Here is a 23,513-nt window from a genome sequence, read left to right as displayed (position 1 = left end):
TTAGCAGCACTTCCCAAACAATTCCTGTGCCAATTGAAAAAAATATGTGAATCGATAGCATTCCTTTAATTTCTATTACGGCCCTTTCACACGGTCACTTCGCAATGGTCAAATGCAAATGCAATGATAGTTCTACGGAGATCACACATTGCGGTGCAGCAGGTTCTGATGTAGGGACAAACTGCCTGCAGTGTGTTGCCAGGGTGAAGTGCACATATAAATGCATTGGAAGTGATGTGTACTTGCATGGTACTGCATGCCTCATTGTATGGGTGCACCACACCCTAAAGGTGCGACCAGGGCTGAGGAGTCAGAGTCGAGGAGCTGGAGCATATTTGGGTACCTGGAGTGTGTCAGTGGCTTCATAAACTGAGAAGTCTGACTATTTTTGTACCTACTCCACATCCTTGGGTGCAATGCCTGTTTCGTTTCTGTTTTCTACCACATTACGCTGCAATTCAAAAACAGTCACACCGCAAAATGTAGTGTGAAAGTAGCCTTGTCCTCGGATAATGGTGATGTGCGACCTACGGTGGTCAACAGGAAGTGCTAAAATGCAACTGGCAATATTTTTCTGTCAATAGGAAGGCATCGGTGTGCTGGAAAACGTCCTCCCCTGCTCACTGGTAGTACAGGGGTGATTTGTCATGAATCCAGCCCCCCTCCCCAGTTTGATCAAATTAATCATATTTATATATAAATGTATTAATTGATCAGCTTGCACCAGACATTCCTAGAGTGTTCCAGTTCTTAAAGGAAACCTGAAATGGAAGGGATATGGAGGCTAACATTTATTTCCTTCTAAGCAATACCAGTTGCCTGGCTGTTATGATCAACTGCCTCTAATACTTTCAGCCACAGACCCTGAACAAGCATGCAGCAGATCAGAAGTGACAAAGTTAGTTGCATGCTTGTTTCTGGTGTGATTCAGACACTACTGCAGCCAAATAGATCAGCAGGGCTGCCAGGCAACTGGTATAGTTTTATTTATTGTATTTATAAAGCACCAACATATTACGCAGCGCTGGACATTAGTTTAGGTTACAGACAATATTTAGGGGTGACATACAGCAAAATGACAATACAGCAATACAAGACAGACCAGATCAGGCAGCACAGTATGAGTACAAGGTAATGCTTAGTCAGTCACTGGATGGAGCATGGAGATTAGGCAAGCCAGGTTCACTCAGATGCATAGCATGGGTGCACAGTAATGGAGGTGCATGATCAGGTAGGACACAAAAGGAGGAGGACCCTGCCCAAAGGCTTACAAGAGGGAGAGGCAGGGACACGAGAGGTAGGGGACCAAAGTTCAGCTGTGGGTTTAGAGCACTTGCGAGGGGTGGTAGGCCAGAGTGAAAAGGTGAGTTTTGAGGGCTTTCTTGAAGATGTTGGAGGGGGCTGCCCTAATGGGTGAAGGTAGGGAGTTCCATAGTGTTGGAGCAGCTCTTGAGAAGTCCTCGAGGCGTGCATGGGACTGGGTGATGCGGGGGGCGGTTAGGTGAAGCTCATTGGAAGAGCGGAGTGAAAAAGGAGTTAAAAAGGAAATCAATATGGCAGCTTTCACACACTTCTTGCTTCAGGTTCCCTTTAATGATAATGAAAGGTTGACAGCCTATTAGGTTGACCCCCAAATCAGCAGCACTACATTGTATGAGTGTAGCAAGCGCTACACAGAGTTCTTCCAATGATAAGGTCGGCTTGTACTGCAGGATCTCTCAGCATCCTGTAAATCTAGGCCTCATGGACAAAAACAATGCAAATGCAGTGATCAGAGATGCCAAGGTGTTTGTTCTGATTTAACTACCCAGTAAAAAGCTGCAGAATATAAGACTCTCCTACATTCATTTATAAAGAAAAATACAGCACTGCCAGAACAACCAAGCTGTAACAAAGTCACCATTGCATCCAGTGATGATGCTGAGCACAAACCGTCTCTGCAGTGTTATGCTGCCACCTAGTGGGCAAAAGTGAGCACATTTGAGAATTTGTGACCAATACTAGGAGACATAGTAAGTTTCCTCAGGGTATGACATTTTAAAAGAAACCCGAGGCGACAGGGAGATGGTTGACATTCATTTCCTTGTAAAAAATACCAGTTACCTGGCAGCCTGTTGATCTTCTGGCATAAGTAGTGTCTGAGTCAAAACCCTGGAACAAGCATATATGTCAGAGTACCTGATCTGCTGCATGCTTGTTCAGGGTCTAGCTAAAAGTACTAGAGACAAGATCAGGAGGACTGCCAGGTAATCTGTATTGTAAAAAGAAATAAGGAGGCTGCCATATTTATTTTCTTCTCACCTCAGATTCCCTTTAAGAAAATGTGATCCTGCAAAGCTGGTTTGGCTTTACCAAAGGAGATTTTCCCCACTGCCATTCAGCAGCATAGAGAGGAGGACAGATATTTGTAATACTGGCCGTGGCTGCATCCACTTTTAATATGTCCGTCTCCCAGGAGATGTGCTGCACTTGCGGTTTGTGGGGTAATGTCAATCTATTTAGCCAATCATCCACTGACTCCCACAGGAGTCCATAGTCTACTGTTTTAATCAGGGCTGTGGAGTCAGAGTTGGAGTCTGAGTCGAGGAGTCAGACATTTTGGGTACCTGGAGTCGGAGTTGGTAGTTTCATAAACTGAGTCGGATGATTTTTGAGAATTTTTGTACAAAATCCACAGCCCTGGGAAGTATTAGACTGAGGAGTCAGTCATTTGGGGTACCTGGAGTCAGAGTCTGATTTCATAAACTAAGGAGTCGGATGATTTTTGTACCGACTCCACAGCCCTGGTTTAAATGGACCATACAGAAGACCTGAACGTGACCAGACGTGAGCGGGGCGTACACACAATGGCCAGAAGACTGAGCCGTTTATGCCCACGTCACAGAGTTGCACCAACCTACACCCCATACAACGCTCTCCAGAAACTCATCAGGGTCATGTCAGATCACAGTGAGCGATGACAGTTTGCAAGTGGTTGAAAGTTGCAATAGCGTACTCATTCACAGCAGAAACAAGGAAGCTTAGTATTAGGCTGTCACTGATTAAATGGATGGAAGCACTCACTTACCGGGAAAGGTTAGATAAACCGGGCTTATTTACGGTGGGTACACACATCAGATAAAAGTCTTTGGAAAATGAAAGATCACAGACCAATTTTACCCCGTTCCATGTAGTATGAGAGCCATACCTCCACAGTCTATTCTGTTGAGCTGAACTCCCCACCAGATAAAAGTCTTTGCTAGATGCTGCACACACAGATGCTGTACACATGCAAAAGATCAGTATCTGCAAAAGATCTGTTCCTGCAAAAGATCCGTTCCTGCAAAAGATCCGTTCCTGCAAAAGATCCGTTCCTGCAAAAGATCCGTTCCTGCAAAAGATCCGTTCCTGCAGTCTGGTGTCGATGGATAGTGTAATGGTTAAGGGCTCTGCTTCTGACACAGGAGACCAGGGCTTGTATCTCGGCTCTGCATGTTCAGTAAGCCAGCACCCATTCAGTAGGAGACCTTGGGCAAGTCTCCCTAACACTGCTACTGCCTATAGAGCGCGTCCTAGTGGCTGCAGCTCTGGCGCGTTGAGTCCACCAGGAAAAAAGCATGAGATAAATGTCATTTGTCTTGTTATCTGAACTATTACTGTACTGAATACTACCATTTTCTTATGAATATGATTTATGTAGCTGGTTGTTAAAAAATATACACACTTATGAAGACGATATAGATGTAATTGAACAACAAAAGAAAACGGCCAGTAATATTTGAATCACTGAAAACCCAACACACTTAATACGAGCCATCTACCCGATCAAACAGTCCAGAAATAAACAGAAAAAAAAGCGGAGCCCAGATTGGTAAACAAGAAGCTAGGCTTGGTATATCAAGTTTTAAAATGTAAACACCCCCCCCCCCCCAAAAAAAAACCAGAAGTATTACATGCAGGGGTGGTCACTGAGATGCAAATTTCGAGTTGATAACGCATTATGCAAATTTTGTATGCAAATTTATGCAGCTTGAAAATGAACCACTCAAATTCTGCTGAGGTAAATTTGATTGGTCCATTTTCAAGCTGCATAGATTTGCATATACCCGGAATCCACTTGAATTTGCATCTCATCGACCATTTCCAATTACAGGTTCTGATTTCTGAGGCTAAAAGCAGATTTTTTTTTTTTTTATTACTATTGCTACATTGGAAAGTGCTAGAAACCCCCTTTGAGGTTCACTTTGCTGTCTGTTTCCTCATCTGGGAGATTTACAGTTCCTGCCATAGAAGTGGATGAACTCCCCAACAGGCAGTGGCATAACAATACATAGGGTCCGCCATCAAAATGTGCCTTCCCTTGTCTCTTCCTACAGCCTTGGGGCCCAAATCACAAGGGTCATAAAAGAAGTGTGGCCATCATGATCTTTGCACCTGTAACAAGAGTAGCCATGACAACACCTGATCTGATGTGTAGTCGTTCTCCCCCCCCCCCCCCCCCTGCCATCTAGTTGTGCCACTGCCAACAGGTGTTGAGACTGTAAAACTTGTTTTGTTTTTTTACAGTTTATGTGGAGTTTTTTTTTTTATTTTTTTATTACCCTTTTCTATGGTCACTGCTAAAGTCAGAAAGGTTTTAAGGAGAGTAAGGGCTGGTTCAGACAGGCGTTTTTGTGGCATTTAACGCGGCGTTTCAGACGCATCGTTTAAGATCCACCGCCGTCCCATGCAAGTGAATGGGAGTGTTTAGAGCTGGCTTTTGCAGGCTCTCATGAAAGCCTGGCGGTAGATCCCGGCGTTGCATCTAGTCTCGGAAGCAACATGCTGCTTTCAGAGGCGGTAAATGCCAGGAAACAATAGCAGAGACCAGAACTGCTAGCCTTCAACGCTTCCCAAAAGCCTTCAAAAGCTAGCTTTTAACCACTGGCGTGTGAACGCAATGCCAAGCGAAAGCTCAGCAGACGCACGTGTGAACCAACCCTAAGTCAGAGAAAAAGAGGACCTTATGTGTTTTTACGCTTGTCTGTTACTAACTGTAATATAAGTAAAGTTTTCATGGTTTACACACACCTGTGCAACCAGTGGTTGGTTGATTGTTATGGTTTACACCATAGTTCTTCGCAGGAACTAGTGATTTGATGTAGTTGCACACAAATATGTGACTATAACTTCCAGTGACACCATATACACCAGTCATAGCATACTGTACCATGCAGTTATGTGATACAGGGCTGGCACCAATTCTCCAATCACATGTGACACCTGAATGATCAAAGATCAGATTCTCCATTCACGACACCTGAATTATCACAGATCATTATACACAAGACCACAATGTCAGGCTTCGCTTTCCTGGCAGAAAACCAGCTAGGTAAACACCAATCAAGCAGGAATCTGTACATAGAATATACTGGAAACTAAAATCAGACTGTACAAGCAGCATACTTCACCTACCTGGTAAATTTGCTTTGATGGATGGTTGGTTACACATGGTTGAACGTCTATAAAAGAGAAAAACAAGCATTTTTGGAAAAACTATAAACCGGAAAAAAAAAAAATATCCATAAAACTACACAGTAAGCTTTCCTGCAAGACTGAGCAACATCGCCACCTGCTGACCATATTCCATAATGATCTCGGTGGATCTTAATATAAAGTTATCTACTGCATAAAAACTTTTGTGCCTTCTATTTATATTTAATGCAATGAGCTTTTAGTAAGAGGGGCTTTTAGGTTCCTTTCAGTACCTTAAAGTGGATCCGAGAAACTTTTACTCATTGCATACTTGTGTTCCTTTCATATTGTATAGGGCATTTCTCAAGCCAAATACTTTGTTTTAATACTCTAATTCCCTATAAACTAAACAAGGCTCGCCCACTGCTTTTCAGAGTGCCTTGGCATTTTCAGACAGTAGCAAGGGCTTATGGGAGCTCAATTTGGGCAGGAGGAGGGGGAGGTGTTACTAGCCAGAGATTTCAGAGGCAGAGGGGTGGAGAGAGGAGGGGTAATTAAGGGGCCCATACACTGGTTGATTTCAGCCATCAATCGATTCTATAGAATCAATCGGAAATCTATCAAATTCCCCATTCAATTAATTTGCGGCCGATTTCGATCGATTTCATCTGACAGGATGGAAAATCTAGGTCAATCTGATGCTGGCAGCAGATTCACGGCCCATGGAGTTGCATTGGATCTAATTGTCCAATAATGCATTTAGATCGATTTTCAATAGGATTTCATTCTGAAATCTATTAGAAATCTGTTCCTAGTGTGTGGCACAGATCGATTCCTGTCAGATTCGACCTGATAGGCATCTGCCAGAAATCTATCTGATCGTCGAATCTGCTGCAAATCTATAAGGGCCCATTCACACTTGTGTTTTTGCAGGAGTGATTTTCAGCGATTTCACGCAGAAAAATCACTGAACACTGCGGCGATTTTGCCGCGATAGTGTTTAGCGCTTCTATAGCACTGAAACACGATCGCCGGGAAATCGCCTGAAAATGGTGCAGGTGGCGCGGTTGCGTTTTTGCCCGTTTTTAGGCGATTTGCGGCGATTAGCGCAAATTAACCAAGTAAGAACGGGCCCATAGGGTTTCATTACGCTAGCGCTTATAAAAAGCGAAATCGCGGCAAAACGCTCTAGTGTGAATGGGCCCTAAGTGTATGGCCACCTTTAGGTTTTCACAGGCTGAGGGGTGGAGATGCAGATCAGCTTGCCTGTGTGTAATGTTTACAAACAAAACATGGCCGCTCTCATTGTATCACAGGAAGAAATCATTCTGTTGAAGCTGTTTGCAGCTAGATTTGCTGTGTAAACTATCTAAACTTTAGATAAGATATATAGACAAGTTACTTGTTATAGTAGTAGCAGTAAATGGTATCATCCGGATTTAAAACTTCTTGCTTTTACTGGTTATAGTTTTTTATCTCTGATCCGCTTTAAAAACAAACTTTTGGCTGACCAAGTAGTAAGTGGGTGCTGTAATGCTATATATATATATATATATATATATATATATATATATATATATATATATATATATATATATATATATATATATATATATATATATATATATATATATATATATATATATATATAGTGATGCATGGGACTTGTGCACTGACTGAGAACTGGAGGAATAGATTGATTATTACAGGAATAATAGCGGTGGACCTCATCACGTGCTAATATTTAAATACTGATAACTTTTTGAACCGTTACAATTTTCAAATACATGTAAAAAGTACATGTCTCGCAAAGTAAAATGCCTTATAAAATTAATTTTTTCCCCTATGTTGCTGTAAAACAGTAGGCAGTGGAAATGTGACTGTTCTGACAGGTGTCGGACTAGTCCATCTCCTCATGAGGGACTCTCGGTTTACAGTAGCACTTGAACTGCATTTGCTCAACCTGCTAAAATAGTGTGCAAGCAAGTAGACTAGTTACCATCTTTGTGGGGGTTAATTTCCAGGGAGAGCTTTCGTCCCCATGAGGATATGGACTAATCCAAACTGTTAGATCTGTCAGCTTTAAGGTGGCCACTAACAGTCCAACTTCTAGCAAACAATCGTTCGAGCGATCAGGAATTCTGATCAGATTGGTTGTAAATTTCCATTATTAAAGATTATAAAAATAGTCAGTTTTTGATCTGTCAAGTTTAACCAGTGCGTAACTGTACAAGACTTATTTGCAGGCTTTCAATACGTTTCTTCAGGCATGTTACAAAACTGGATACTGTTATCTGGTTCTGTATCACGCCTGAAGAAAAAATACAAAAAAACCCCCAAAAAACTTAGAGAAACTGTAACCAAGAATCCAACTTCATCCCAATCAGTAGCTGATACCCCCTTTCCCATGAGAAATCTTTACCTTTTCTCAAATGGACAGTCAGGGGTATCTGTATGGCTGATATGGTGGTGAACCCCCTCCCACAGTGTTTCCGGTCTGTGAACCTCATTGCATTGTGAGAAATGGCCATTTACAGCAGTTTCCAACTGCCAAAACAGCAAGCAACTTCTCCTTCCAGTGACATCACCTGCCAGCAGTAAAAATGTCACCATGTGATAAATGTCAGAATATAAATCAGGGAGAGGAAAGATTTTACATTGGGCAAACTGAGTAAAATCATTTATACATAATTGTAAAAATTAAGCATTTTATTACATTTTCACTGGAGTTACTCTTTAAAGTTTTGAAAGCTTGCAAGAGATTCTTGTACAGTCACTAAAAGGTATTATATATCAACCACTTGTTAGGTCTTCAGATTTGCTCCATGATAAATACCGGAATACAACGGTTTCATTTGGAATATAAAAAACGTTCTTGATGTATTCAGAAAACAGAATCGTGGAGAGAACACTTGCTTATGTGTTCTCTAACATCTCGTGTGCAAGAAAGCCCAGAGGACTAGCATCTAAGGGGAGTTAGGAAAGGGTCTTATGCTGGGAATACACAGTTCGTTTTGAACCATGTATAGAGCCGCTTGATAGATTCTGGCGCGTCCCCACTGGCGCTTCTTGTCTTCCGCTCGTTTACTATTGTCCTGCCCGCGGTATCGAGCGGGGAATGGATCTGGCGGGGTATCGGAAAGGTCGGAAATGATCAATCGAGCCATCAGCGGCTCGATTACGCGGTTCAAAACGAACAGTGTATTCCCAGCATTAAAGCACACCTAAGTAAGTGATATGGAGGCTTGCATTTATTTTCCTTTTAAACAATGCACATTGCCTGGCTGTCCTGCTGATCCTCCGCCCTAATACTTTTGTCATAGACCCTGAACAAGCATGCAGGTCAGGTACTCTTACCAGGTCTGCCAATTAACTGGTATTGTTTAAAATAAAATATAGCCGTCTTCTTATCCCTCTCACTTCAGGCATACGTCAAAGCACAATTGAAGTGAGAGTGATATTGAGGATGCCATATTTATTTCCTTTTAAAGCAATTCTGCAGTTAAAATAAACTTATGAGATAATTGTATGTGCAGTATGGATAATAGAACATTAGTAGCAAAGAAGACTTATTGGTCTTCAGTAAAGGAAGAGGTAAAAAAAAAACAACTCGACTTCTCAATGCAAAAGAGCGTCTCTGAGCTAGTCTTAACTTGGTTGAACACAGTCCTGTTTTCTGAAGAGATTAAACAGCCAAGAAACCATAAGAGAAAGCTTGAGAAGGTTTTACTGCTGTAAAGTTCGAAGGGTCATTAGCGCTGCTTTGTTTTACAGTTTAAAATACAAAATGTGGAATCTAAACTGCTACTGTGAAAGTCTGATGCAAGGTTACAAAGCTATATAACTGAAAATATAATTATGAGACTTTTGCTTCTAATGTTCCATTTACTCTCCGTACTACACATACAATTCATTACATCACAAGTTTATCTTCACTAGACTTGCCTTTAGTAATACCTATGCCTATCCTGATTCTCTGCCTCCAATACTTAAGGTGCGTACACACATGCGACTATAGTCGTTTGTAACGATCGTTCCCCGATCTTTACCAACGACGATCGTTACAAAAAACGAACCACCGACTATTAAGTCTAACGACGAACGAGCCAAATTGCTACAAAAGAAAGTTCTGTCTCGGCGGATTTTTCCCAACGACGATCGTTTGCAAAAGTAGTACATCGTTGGAAACGATCGTTCGTACCAGGCTGGACATGCGCATTTCACTTTTTCTCCATGGAATTTTACAATTTTATGCGCAGGCGCATTAAGTGCTTTTACGTGGTGTAACGTTCGTTCTAACGATGTGATCGTTACACACTTTTTAGAACTAACTTTACTTCGGTCGTTCTTTCGTCAATTAAAAGATCGTTCGTCGTTAACAACGAACGATCGTTGTCGCATGTGTGTACGTAGCATTAGACAGACTGAACAAGCATGCAGCAGATCAGGCGTTTGACATCATTGCCAATTCTGACAAGATTGGCTGCATGCTTGTTTCTTGTGTGATTCAGCCAAATAGATCAGCGGGGCTGCCAGGCAAAGGAGCTGAACAATTGCCATTTGCACAACAGCTTCAATTACCATTTGATAAGTGCTTGAAGTGAAATATATACACTTATTTCCTATACCTTATTTGAATTAAGGGAAGCACTTGTACTAGTGATGGGACTTTCTAAAGCCAAAATAAGAGGTGTCCAGTTAAATTTTTATGCAAACAAACCAAAGGGTAAGTTGTGACTATTTGCTAAAATTCTGCTTTAATACTTCTACACAAAATCATGCTGACTTCTGTGGTTATGTAGCCCATAACGATCTGTGGAAAGGGCTAGTACATGTGGGCATTTAAGTGTTAACATGCGTAGACACACAATGAAGAAAGAACTGAGCAATATTTCAGTCTACCACAAGATGGTGCTGCAGGCCACGTGAGTCTATGTCTTCACACATCTGCCCATAGAAGAGAAACATAAGACTGCCATCCAAAAATATCCCATCAGTCTAGAGTGCAGCCTGTCCAGAGGTGAAGGACACAGTCTGTACTTGTTTCTGCTGCGGTATCTGCTTGTTATGAAGATGTAAGCAAGAGTACAACTAAAATATCTACTCTGTCCCAAGTATTCAAACATAAGAGCAACAACACTGCTCCAGTGAGCGATCAGTTCAGACGACAACACAGGAGAAAAAGGACTTGAATAATGGCCTTTCACCCATATGCAATTTTTCTCCAGATTTTTCTGCTAAGACATTAAGCCTCATCTACACAATACGATTCTTTGTGCGATTCTATTACGATTCTATTTACGATCCAATTAAATCAAACATGTCCGATCAGGATTTGATTCGATTCAATTCGCCATTGTTTTGCAAATCAAATTGAATGGAATAGAATCCCGGACATGTCGGATTTAATCGGATCGTAAATAGAATCGTAATCGAATCGCACAAAGAATCGTATCATGTAGATTGGGCTTTAGCGTTATGCAATTTAAATTACCAATTTTGTAGGTGGAAAAAGAAAAAGAAAAATTGTGTATTTTCTTGCTTGCTGGTGATTAACCCCTTGAATACCAGCAGTCTCTGGCCCCTTGTACAGACCAGTGCTCACCAAAAACCGCTAGCAGTTTTTGAACCGGTTTTTCAGAGCGATTCAAGGCATGTTTAGAGAGATTTTCTAACCATGCCCAGCGTTTCTTGGAGCGTTTTTGTGTAGCAGATTTTATATTTTGTTACAGTAAAGCTGTAACTGAACAGCCCCTGTAATAAAAACTTGTGAGGGGGGGGTGGGGAGAAAAAAAAAATCGCTCTGATTTTGCAGAGCAGTTTTCCACATTCCTATACTCTACATTGAGGCAGAAACGTCTCAGAAATCTCAACAATGCTGCACGACCCGAGTTTGCGTTTGAGGGAAAAACGAGCTGCACTGGTGTGCACCGTCCCATTGACTAACATTAGCCAAGCGGTTTTCCCCTATGAGAGTTTTAAAAACGCTCAGAACCGCTCTGTGCACCAGCCCTACCGGAGACTGCTGGTACCAGAAAACTGTGCTCACTGATGAATCGCTGCACATACCAGCCGATTTCCCATTGCCCCTCTAAGACGGCAGAGCTCTGTGAGCCGGTCAGGAGCCGCTTTCATTGGCTGCTGACGCTGCCATCAATGTAAGCCGATGTGATTGGCTCACAGTGATCATGCGGTCAGGGGCCAATGAAAGAGGCTCCTGGCCTGCTCACAGAGCTCTGCTGTCTCAGACGGCAGGGCGAGTAAATTTGCTGTGGGTGCAGAGCGGCGAGATCGGTGGTAGGGCGCGGCAGGGAAGGAGAAATCTATTTCCTGTGAGAGCCTCGCCGCCACCTGCAGGATGAAGATTTCTACCAACACAGTCTGGAATTGGTTAAAAAGGCATTTTATTGACAAGGGGTGAAAATTTAACCTAGGAGAAAACCCGAGAACGTGAATTACATATTGGCCTTTGTATCTTGTTTTCTCATAGAAGATATTTTAACACCTCTTCAATAAAATTACTTTTCAGCCATCAGCAAGCCAGAAAATACTCAGAATAATTGTGAGTGTACTTTTTCACCTACTTTTTGGTACCTTTACAATTGCAGACTAGGGCTGCTCAAATCCGGATCCGGGAGATACTCTGATAGTTGCTATCTGGATATCTCCCAGTAAACCTGTGCGGGGTGGCGGGGGGGTGGGGGGGGTGGGGTGTCAAGCTTACCTGTCTGACGTCTTCTTAGTCAGTCCCTCGGCGCCTCCCACGTTGCGGTCCACGCGCATCACGTGACTACTAACACTTCCTCCAACCCGGAAGGAGGAAGTGTTTGTAGTCACGTGACCGCCGCATGGAACGCATCGTGGGAGGCGCCAGGGACGGACGAAGAAGACATCAGACAGGTAAGCTTGACCCCCCCCCCCCCCCACTCCCCTCTCCAGGTTTACTGGGGGATATCTGGATAGCAACTATCAGGGTATCTCCCGGATCCGGATTTGAGCAGCCCTGTTGCAGACTGCTTCTGTCTCTCTCTACAGAAGAGGACCAAATTATCTCCTAGGAGAAAAGTAAAGTGAAAAGGGATCACACTACTGCATACGGCTATATAGGCCCTAGAATGATCAGCTGCAACATTTACTGGGACTTTTATAGAAGCTTTGAAAAGACTGCAGTACTATTTTTTACATTTTTGCCTATTAAACATCTGCTCACTAAATACAAATCCATAGACTGTTTATGACACTCTTGTGGCACTTCTGAAACTGCATATGGGCCTTGGTCACTCCTCACACAAATTTTTCTCCTGAGATTTCCCCAAATAGATGATTTTTCATCTTCTTTAAACTTTTCACCACTTTGCAATTGAAAAAGTAGGCAAACTGGTGCTTTTAAATGTACTTTTGCTTGATGGTGGTTTAAAATAATTTTGAAAATCTATCCTAGAAGAAAACTACGAAAAAGTAATTGCATATAGGCCGTACAGTACGCTGGTTTGCTGCAAGTGCATGGGCTTGATTTGGTACTGTGCTCAGGGCCGGGCCGAGGCATAGGCTGGAGAGGCTTCAGCCTCAGGGCGCAGTGTAGGAGGGGGCACACAATTCATTCAGCTGTCATTACTAATTGTGTATGAAGCAGAAAGACATAAGAAAAGGGGATACATAGTAGTGACTGCAAGCCAGATAACTAGAGATTAAGGTGTTGGGGAGGTTGTGGGCCCTGTGGCCCTCTTAGTCTAATAGCAATCAGTGTGTGACGGCTGGGGTGGGAGGGATGGAGGGGCGCACTTTGGTGTCTCAGCCTTGGGTGCTGAGGACCTTGTCCCTGCTCTGACTGTGCTAAAGGCCATTAGTGCCGATAACCTGTGTTCTCTCCCCGTCACACTGAAGCCCCTCTAGTATCTACACGACCACCAGCATACGCTGCAAATTCCTGATACTTACTTGCTGGGTGCTCGATCTTGCAAGTTAGTTAGTGCAGCAAAGTTAGTCCTTACAGTACGCAGACTGGCCAGTACCTAAAAAGCAAAAACAAACATGATTAGATACAGTTATCAGTTCTGCACAATATACCTTCACTATATAGACTTCACCATCAAACCGTTTCAAATATATGGGAATATTGACTAGGTCCATGCACTCCTGATACCATGAGCATCGTTGGGCTGAGACACGAACCGTTCCTTAGAAAGTTTTGCTGGGACATACAAGTTAAAGTGAACCAGAGGTGAGTGATATGGAGGATGCCATATTTGTGTCCTTTTAAACAATACCAATTGCCTGGCAGCCCTGCTGGTCTATTTGGCTACAGTAGTGGCAGAACACCAGAAACAAGCATGTAGCTAATCTTGCCAGATCTGGCAATGTCAGAAACCCCAAATATTCTGCATGTTTGTTGAGGGCCTATGTCTAAACATAGAGGCAGAGGATCAGCAGGACAGCCAGGAAACTGGTATTACTTAAAAGGAAATAAATATGGCAGCCTCCATATAACTCTCACCTTGACGGTCACTTTAATACATAGACAGGCCAGTCTTTTTTGCAAAGTGGCTGCATGTAGATCCTGGAACAGCAACCTAACTGGATTGGCAGAAAGAATATGAAATCTTCTAGAGTGATATAAAAGTTATAAACTGTGTCATTTGCAAACTAGAGAATACTTATGACAACTAACGGTGAAGAATGCTTTATGGACTTCCTAAAGGCCACTACACATGCCTTTGCATTAAAACCCATTTTACACGATATTTAGATACATTTTTAGATGGAATCATAGGTTAACCTAAACAGAACTAAGGGCCGGTGCACACCTGAGAGCACTGGCGTAATCACAAACGCACAGTGTTTTTTAGATGTGATTTTTCTAAGCGATTCTAGGCATGTGCCTAGCGATTTTCTAGTTATGCTTAGCAATTTTTGGAGCGTTTTGGTGTAGAAATTTTTTATTTTTGTACAGTAGAGCTGGAAGTGTACAGCTTTTGTAAAAGAAAAACAAACAAAGAAACCCCCTAGGAAAGCACTCTGTTCTAGCACTTTTTAGAGCGATTTTCCACTTCCCCATACTTATATTGAGGCTGCCTGCAGGACAACTTTGCTCTAAAACATTATTTACAGTATATTATATGCAACCAGCATTTTTTTTTTACTAGACCAGCATTGGAAGGGTTACACAGGGCTTTAAAGTCCCCGGAGATTTCTGCAGATGCATCCGAACTTGAGTTAGATAAAATGTATCTAAGTGTTGAATGTGACTCATTTCTCTCACTGAGAAGGAGTTGGAGGACAGCCAAAGAGTGTGTAACATTTCTAAATATATACAACTAAATAGAATGTAACTATCTGAACGTCTGCGCGGAACTTAAAACCTCTGTGTTTAACCCTTCCAATGCTGGTCTAGTAAAAAAAAAATGCTTTTTGCATATAATATGCTGTAAATAATGTTTTAGAGCAAAGTTGAAATGCAGGGTTATATTTCGCTTTATGGAAAGGAGATTGCAGGGCCAGCAGATAGTGCACAGACTGCACCGTCTGCAGTTTCCATTCATGTGCGGTGATTCCCTGCTGAACCAACGCACGTTTGCTACATTTTGGGGCGCTTCAGCCCGCGATCCCATTCACTATAATGAATGGGATCGCAAGCCCCGCCAGGAGTGATGCTCAATGCAGAGCCACTGGGCTCTGAGCTGCATGGAAACGAGTCCTAACACACAATACAGAGAAATGACATTTAAAGGATACCTGAAGTGACATGTGACATGGTGTATGTACAGTGCCTAGCACACAAATAACTAAGCGGTGTTCCTTCTTTTCTGTCTGAAATTTAAATATCAGGTATGTAAGTGGCTGACGCAGTCCTGACTCAGACAGGAAGTAACTACAGTGTGACCTTCACTGATAAGAAATTCCCCTTTTTCTCTCTTTCTTGCTCTCAGAAGCCATTCTCTGCTAGGAAAGTGTTTTATAGTTGGAATTTCTTATCAGTGAGGGTCACACTGTAGTCCCTTCCTGTCTGAGTCAGGGCTGAGTCAGCCACTTACATACCTGATATTTAACCCTTTCAGACAGAAAGAAAAAAAAGGAACACAGCATAGTTATTTGTGTGCTAGGCACTGTACATACACGTCTATTATGTCACTTCGGGTATCCTTTAACACTTAATTGTAACACTAACAAAAATACCACTAAAAATGTCCAAGCTTTGGAAGTCAGGGATTGTTGACATCTGGGGGCAGCTTCCACATCTATCAGCCCCTGCTTAGCAGTTTTTGTTGACAGGAAAATATTGTGGAACAATAGAATGTTGCCAGCTGTGAGGATTACATGCCGGCTGGGGGTAAATACTTGTGTTTCCCGACAGACTAAATAAAGCCATGAAAACCGTGGGGAATATTGCAGTAATATGGATGGTAACTTGATGCCAATGTTGTGTCCCAGCCAGGAAGAGAGCTAGACTGTCAGATATAGATCACACGCCTATTCTGTGGGTGTGTGTGTGGAAATCTGTCCAAACAAGTAGTGGAGACGGATACAGAATGCTGGGGAATAATTGTACTCAATGAAACGTTTAGCTACACTGAAGAGAATTTGCTTGTTAAAGAACAACCAAGGTGACACGTGACCTGATGAGATAGACTTGTATGTACAGTGTGAAGCACACAAATAACTAGGCTGCGTTCCTTTTCTTTCGGTCTTACAAAAAAAAAAAAAAATCAGGTATGCAAGTGACAGTTTCTGCCCGGGTCTGACTGTCAGACTATATAGCATAACCCTCACTGATAAGCAATTACAGCCATAAAACACTTTCCTGTCAGTAAATGGTTTCGGAGAGCAGGAAAGAGATAAAAAGGGTCAATGCATAGATTTGAGCTCTGGCATACTTCAATGAAGGTGTCAAAGCAGAGATAATGAAACAGTAAAAGCTTAAAAACTAAATTTAGATATAATACTAAGATCTCAAAAAAAAGTAGTAATTTTTAGGAGACTAAAGTTATAATGCAATAGTTTTTCTCAGTTTATTTTTACCTCGGCTGTCCTTTAAAGGGAACCTAAACTGAGAGGGATAAGGATGTTTCCTAACAAACAATACCAGTTGCCTGGCAGTCCTGCTGATCTTTGGCTGCAGTAGTGGCTGAATCACACACCTGAAACAAGCATGCAGCTAATCCAGTCTTACTTCAGTCAGAACACCTTATCTGCATGCTTGTTCAGGGGCTGTGGCTAAAAGTATTAGAGGCACAGGATCAGCAGTGGAGTCAGGCAACCGGTATTATTTTATAAGGAAAACTCCATATCCTCAGTTTAGGTTCCCTTTATGGTATTGTGCAGAGGGGTCATAAAGGGTGTAGGAACCTAGAAAGTGGGTATTCAGGACACCTGAAGTGAGAGGTATATGGAAGTGGACATATTTCCCCCTTTAAAAGGAAACCAGAGACAAAGATGCACACAAGATCTATACATACCTGGGGCTTCCTTCAGCCCCATCCGCACAGATCGCTCCCACGCCGCTGTCCTCAGCATTCTCTATCACAAGTACCGGGTCCCGTAACTTTAGCCAGGTTTATGCATGAGCAGTGCGCTCCCTCAGTAGCTACGGTAGAGACTAGTACTGCGCCTCTGCAGTACTATTCTCTGCCAGAGAGAGATGGAGGGAGCGCACTGCACTTGCTCAGACTGGCTAAAGTTACAGGCCCCGGTACCAGAGCTGGAGAAGACTGAGGACGGCGGTGTGGGGGTGATCCATGCGGATGGGGCTGGAGGATGCCCCAGGTAGGTATAAGTTTTGTATACATCTCCATTACCAGTAGCCTGGCAGTCCTGCTGGTCTCTGGCTGCAGTAGGGTGATTCACACACCTGAAACAAGCATGCAGCTAATCCAGTCAGACTTCAGTCCACCTGGAGCCCACCGCCGGCCATTTGCGGCGGATTGCAAAATGCCTGCGATTCCCAAAATCGCAGAAGTCCACAAATTTTAAAATTATGGAAGTCCGCAATTGCACCTTCCAAAATGGTACAACGCTGCAAGTGGAAGCAACCCCATAGTATTCTCACTGTGTCGCCAAGAATCACTGAATATCACTTCCAGTGGGTTGCAGGCCTAACCAAAATCCATCCCTTAACATATTGGAATTCAACATTTCTACCGTTACAGTTTATGACATTTTATTTTTCAGCTACTATGGGCTCTATTCACAAAGAGGCATGCGTAAGTCATTGTGAAGAGAGCCCAATTGGCATGATTCACAAAGCTTTCTCACCTGTTCTCACCTTATGTTACTTTTTATAAGCTTCCAAAGAGTAAAAATATTAAGGCAAGAAACGTCAAATTGAAATGAGGTTAATTAGGAACAACAGTGATTATTAAGCTTGTAAATATGCTGTAAGGTTATTTTTATTGATTAGGTGATAAGTGGTTTGAGAAGTTTTGTGACTAGAGCCCATTGAGTGTTCCCTATGGCAGCTTCTTCAGACCCCACACAACAGCTGTGCCCTGAACAATACTTTGGGAGGAAGGTCACTACCTGCTTGATTTCCAGGTGAAGGACTCCAAAGTTTGAGCATCAATATCAGCATTACAGACCAACATAGAGTAGAAGAGGTCACCAATGCCTTGTTCCATCTTGGTCTTACGACAAATGTAATGTCTGTTTAAAAGGAAATGCAGCCCACATTTCCCTCTCAGGTCAGTTGTCATAAACAATGCAGGTTGCTTGGCTGTCCTGCTGATCCTCTGCCTCTAAGGGCTTATTTCTAGTGAGAGCCGTGGCCCGTTCCGATTCGGCTGCATAGCTGCAGCCATGCACGGCTTATGGATCCGAGATAAACTTTTATTCATTGCATAATTGTGTTCCTTTCATATAGTTTATAGGGCATTCCTCAAGCCAAATAATGGATTTAATACCCTAATTCCCTATAAAACTAAAAAAGCCTTGCCCACGGTTCCTCCAGCACCTAGGCACTCAGAGACCCATGCAGCAAGGGCTTATGGGAGCTCAGTCTGGCCAGGAGGAGGAGCAGGTTACTAGCCAGAGATTTCAGAGGCAAAGGGGAGGAGGAGAGGGGAGGAGAGTTTTCAAAGGCTGAGGGCTGGAGATGCAGATGAGCTTGCCTGTGTAATGATCACAAGCAGAACATGGCTGCTCTCATTGTATCACAGGAAGAAATAATCATACTGTTGAAGCTGTTTGCATCTAGATTTATTGTGTAAACCTCATCTAAACTTTAGATAAGATATATAGATAAAGTTGTTAGTTAGTTTTTCATCTATGATTCGCTTTAAGGGAATTGGCTACATTAATCCATAGCATGTCGTACAGATTCCCACCAAAGTGCGATCTGGACATAAACTCATGTTACAGTTATGTAGCTTTTCCCTGTGCAGCTCACATGTGGGGAAATGCTGTGAATCTCTATGTAGCAGAAACAGGCCCTAATAACTTTAGCCAAAGACAGTGAACAAGCATGCAGATCAGATGTCTGACTAAAGTTTTACTGCATTTGCCACACGCTTGTTTCAGGGATGTTATTCTGACAACAACAAACAACATTTGTAGAGCGCTTTTCTCCCATAGGACTCAAAGCGCATAAGCATGGCTCCGACCATCGTGGTACAGAGGAAGAATTTTATAAGTCCGGAAATGCCAGGCTAAACAGGTGGCTTTTCAGTCTGGATTTGAATAGCTCCAGGGATGGTGCTGTCTTTACTGGGTGTGGCTGGGAGTTCCAAAGAGTAGGGGCAGCATGACAGAAGGCTCTATCTCCAGATTTTTTGAAGTGCACTCTGGGAGTGACTAAGTTTATAGAACTTGCTGATCTGAGGTTGTGAGAGGTGTGGTGCAGCTTCAGCAAGTCCTTCATGTATCCAGGGCCCAGATTGTGCAGGGATTTGAATGTCAGCAGTCCAATCTTGAAGAGTATTCTCCATTCTACTGGTAGCCAGTGCAGTGAGCGAAGGATCGGTGTAATGTGACAGTGGCGAGGCTGGTTTGTTAGCAATCTGGCAGCAGCATTCTGCACTAATTGCAGGCGACGCAGGTCCTTTTTGGGGAGGCCAGCATAAAGGGCATTGCAGTAGTCCAGCCGTGATGTGATGAAGGCGTGAACTAGGGTTGGAAGATCCTCTGGGGGAATCAGATGTTTAATCTTTGCAATGTTCTTCAGATGAAAGTAGGAAACTAACTAAAGATGAAATTTGGTTTCTGAAACTCAAATCCCCATCGATTAGTACGCCAAGGCTGCGCACAAGGTTGGAGCTGTTTATGTCTGAATTCCCAATCCTGATTGGTTTTAGGATAGAGCGGATTTGATGGCGGGCACTGGCTTTGGACAAAGGACCTCAGTTTTGTCAGCATTCAGTTTCAACCAGTTTTCATCCATGCCTGTAGCTCAGCTAAACAAGAGTTTATTTTTGGGGTAGGGTCTGTTCCACCAGGTTTGAAGGACAGGTATAGCTGTGTTTCATCGGCGTAGCAGTGGTACGTCAGGCCATGTTGTTGGCTAAGTGTACCGAGTGGCAACATGTAGATTGCAAACAGCAACCACTGATGCATGAAAGGTCAGGAAGCCGGTATTGTTTAAACACAAGGTGAAAAACTGATTGTATCAATCTTTCTCTTAAAAAGGACTTTGATATCCCACAGTTATTTTTAAATCTACTTTTTAAATGTTTACTATTTTATAGTCTATGCTCAATGACACATGCATGGATGTATGCCAGAGCTAAAATCTATGAACTATTGACCCTTATCACCAGCGCAGGAGCCATTTTTCAGAAAGTTTTAGGGCTGTAATTCCTCATCAATGAGGGATAAGATATAGTCTGACCCAGTCCCAACCCGGACAAACTGTCACTTGCATACCAGATTTTTAGCACTTTCAGGTAAAGGAAAAAACAACAAAAAACAAAACAGCATAGTTTGTGTGCTTGCCACTATATCTAGACATGTCAACTCATGTATCCTTTGAGAAAATATGGCAGCCTACATACACCTTTCAGGTCAATTGTCCTTTGCTACGTGGGAAATCTCAGGTTTAAAGACCTTATTTCTGACTGTACAATTTTTATCACTTACCTGAGCAAATGGTGTTACAATCAAGTCATCTCCATGTCTGTAAAACAAAAGTAAAAACTTCGATCAGTACGCATTACACTTGTCATATAAAGCAGCATGTAGTGTTCTTTATAAACATCCTTCCATTACAGAGATTTGCAAGCAAGCGATTTACATATGCACGGTAAACAAATGGATGGATCGACTGTTCATATTCATATAGTATGGATATTTCCCATAAATTCCACATTGGACGGTTTCTTCTCACGAGTCACAAACCAATCCATAAAAATGCTTCTGCACAGCACCTGTGTCCTTGGTTGAGGTTTAGGGTTAAAAATAACACTGTGGATCGTTTTCTTCTGGTGACAAGACACTATCCAGGCCAGCGACCACTTGGCAAAGTCACTCCAGTAGCCCACGGCACACTGACTGGTACTGTAATGCTGGGAATACACGGCTCGTTTTGCGCTATTAAGATGGCTCGATAATTTCCGACATGTCCGATCTCCCGCCCGATCGTTTCACCGCTCAATTCCTGATAGCAGTGAATGGAAAATGATAAGAACAAGCGGAAGATAGGAGAATTGACTGTGGAATCGAGCGGCGAATGATCGAACGGGAGTATCGAGCGGCAAAAACGAGCTCTGTGCGCCCAGCATTACACAGCCAGGAATTGTCAGCCTGTTATCACATACTGTGCAATGCAGCTATTGCTACCACACACAGGCATAGTCAAAGACCAGATTAAATAGAAACCATGTTAAGAACCATGCAACCGATCAGTGTGGATTGTAAGGGTAGACCTTGGTTCTTAAAACCATTCACTTCACAAAACCATCATACAAATTTCAAATTTGGTCTCATCTGCATGATGAATTATTCTGCAGTAGCGCCAATGAAAAAACCTGGCAGGAGACATCTTGAGTCACTACAATTCTAACTGTTCAGGTTACCATCTTTGTATTAGTGCAACCCAAATCAAGGCCCATGCACATATAATTACAGGTTGCCCAGCAAGCTTATGGTAAACCAGAACTCCTAGGTGTGTGTAAGGCTTTAAAGGACCAAAAAGGCCTCTTACTAAAATGCTAAAAAGTTCACTTTCTTAAAACAGTAGGTATTTGCAGTATTTCAGGTTGAAGTGAGCTCCGAGAGGTCTCCCGATGCACCACTGCTGAAGTATGCTAATCACCCATTGTTCCTGAAAACTAAACACCTCCAGATGCACTAGAATGCAAGGATGTGTCAGCTTGTTTAATATGCAGAGCCACAATAATCCAACATGGTTAAACATCAATGTTAGAGATGAAGTTGTATCCGCTTCTGTCCACTTTTCAGCATCAGTGGGCTCAGGCCCTAAGTGACAAAGATTGCTCTCAAAGTCCCAGGCCTCACACTATCAACTACAACAGACTAATCTTGTGACCAGCCAAATGATCCTGAGCTACAAAATCTCATCTTGCTGGCCAGCTCTGGAAAACATGCTACATTCCAAGACCATAATCTCCCATGGGTCGCATCAAAGAAACCCGGCAGTAAAGCTGACATCTGCATATTGTGAATTCAGTGCCGCCTTGTTAAAAAGTATTTGTATGGACATATATTTGGGTTATTTTAATGGAAGTGTGGGAAAAGATGCTGAATGAATTACGATGTTTAAGAGAAAATGCCAGTGTTTAACTCTTCCAGTAGACATGGGAATCCTGATGCAGCAAACCGTTGTCCTGAGACAGGAATACATCCTTTCTACACCTACTCTGGACCTCGCCTGCCTGCGGTGGGATTACTGGAGACAAGTAGCTGACCCTAAATTGTGTCTCTATAGGGTCTTTTTCCACTAAACAGCTAAACCGCAAAATCGCAAATCGCTAGTTATTTTTAAATCGCTAGGGTTGTTACTTTATCATAGAAATAATGAGAAGTTTTTTCCAGTGATTTGATATGGAAATCGCAAATCGCAATCGCTTCCTGGAGCAATTTTTAGAGTGATAATGCAATGCAAATGAAAAGTTGCAATTGCAAGTGTTTGTGATTGCGATTGCTAGTTGAAAAGGGCCCTTTAGCAATATTATCGGAAGATCTGCCAAACTCCAACTCCCACAGGCTCGCTGCAAAGATGTAATACTGGACTCTCTGAAATACTCAATTCTCTCATTCAAACCACACATTGACAAATCCACCCTTTTATCACACATAACACTACCAAACTCCTTGTGCATGCCCTGATTCTCTCACGACTAGACTATTGCAACTCTGTTCTGCGGCTTCCCTGCCAACAGTTGAGCGCCGTTATGTTACAGTCCATCATGAACTCTGCTGCACGATTCATCCACCTCTCCTCCCGCTTCTCCAGCCCAATGCCCCTGTTGCTCCCTTCACTGGCTGCCAATCGCACCTCATCCACCTCTCCTCCCGCTTCTCCAGCCCAATGCCTGTTACTTCCTTCACTGGCTGCCAATCGCACCTCATCCACCTCTCCTCCCGCTTCTCCAGCCCAATGCCCGTTACTTCCTTCACTGGCTGCCAATCGCACCTCATCCACCTCTCCTCCCGCTTCTCTTGCCCAATGCCCCTGTTACTTCCTTCACTGGCTGCCAATCGCACCTCATCCACCTCTCCTCCCGCTTCTCCAGCCCAATGCCCGTTACTTCCTTCACTGGCTGCCAATCACACCTCATCCACCTCTCCTCCCGCTTCTCCAGCCCAATGCCTGTTACTTCCTTCACTGGCTGCCAATCGCACCTCATCCACCTCTCCTCCCGCTTCTCCTGCCCAATGCCCCTGTTACTTCCTTCACTGGCTGCCAATCGCACCTCATCCACCTCTCCTCCCGCTTCTCCAGCCCAATGCCCGTTACTTCCTTCACTGGCTGCCAATCACACCTCATCCACCTCTCCTCCCGCTTCTCCAGCCCAATGCCCCTCTGTCAGTCCCTTCACTGGCTGACAGTTACACAAAGGATACAATTTAAAATCCTTACCCTCGCCTACAAAGCTCTCCACAACCTAGTTCCTTCCTATCTAAATCAACTTATT

At 43.1% G+C, this 23,513-nt stretch overlaps 1 protein-coding gene across 6 annotated transcripts in view; it reads right to left on the bottom strand.

Moving 5' to 3' along the window:
- Nucleotides 1–23,513, bottom strand: part of PDE4D (phosphodiesterase 4D) — a 1,320,537-nt gene that overhangs the window by 230,318 nt on the left and 1,066,706 nt on the right. For all 6 annotated transcript variants that reach the window (XM_068251213.1, XM_068251214.1, XM_068251219.1 and 3 more), the window contains 3 exons: nucleotides 20,497–20,533; nucleotides 13,372–13,445; nucleotides 5,434–5,480 (listed from right to left, as the gene is read on the bottom strand). In XM_068251213.1, the coding sequence (XP_068107314.1) occupies nucleotides 5,434–5,480; nucleotides 13,372–13,445; nucleotides 20,497–20,533 (158 nt within the window). The remainder of the gene's footprint in view (nucleotides 1–5,433; nucleotides 5,481–13,371; nucleotides 13,446–20,496; nucleotides 20,534–23,513) is intronic.

The sequence above is a fragment of the Hyperolius riggenbachi genome, chromosome 1 (genome assembly GCF_040937935.1).
Source record: "Hyperolius riggenbachi isolate aHypRig1 chromosome 1, aHypRig1.pri, whole genome shotgun sequence".
In the NCBI taxonomy this organism is placed as follows: domain Eukaryota; kingdom Metazoa; phylum Chordata; class Amphibia; order Anura; family Hyperoliidae; genus Hyperolius; species Hyperolius riggenbachi.
This window is presented reverse-complemented; position numbering and strand designations above follow the sequence as displayed.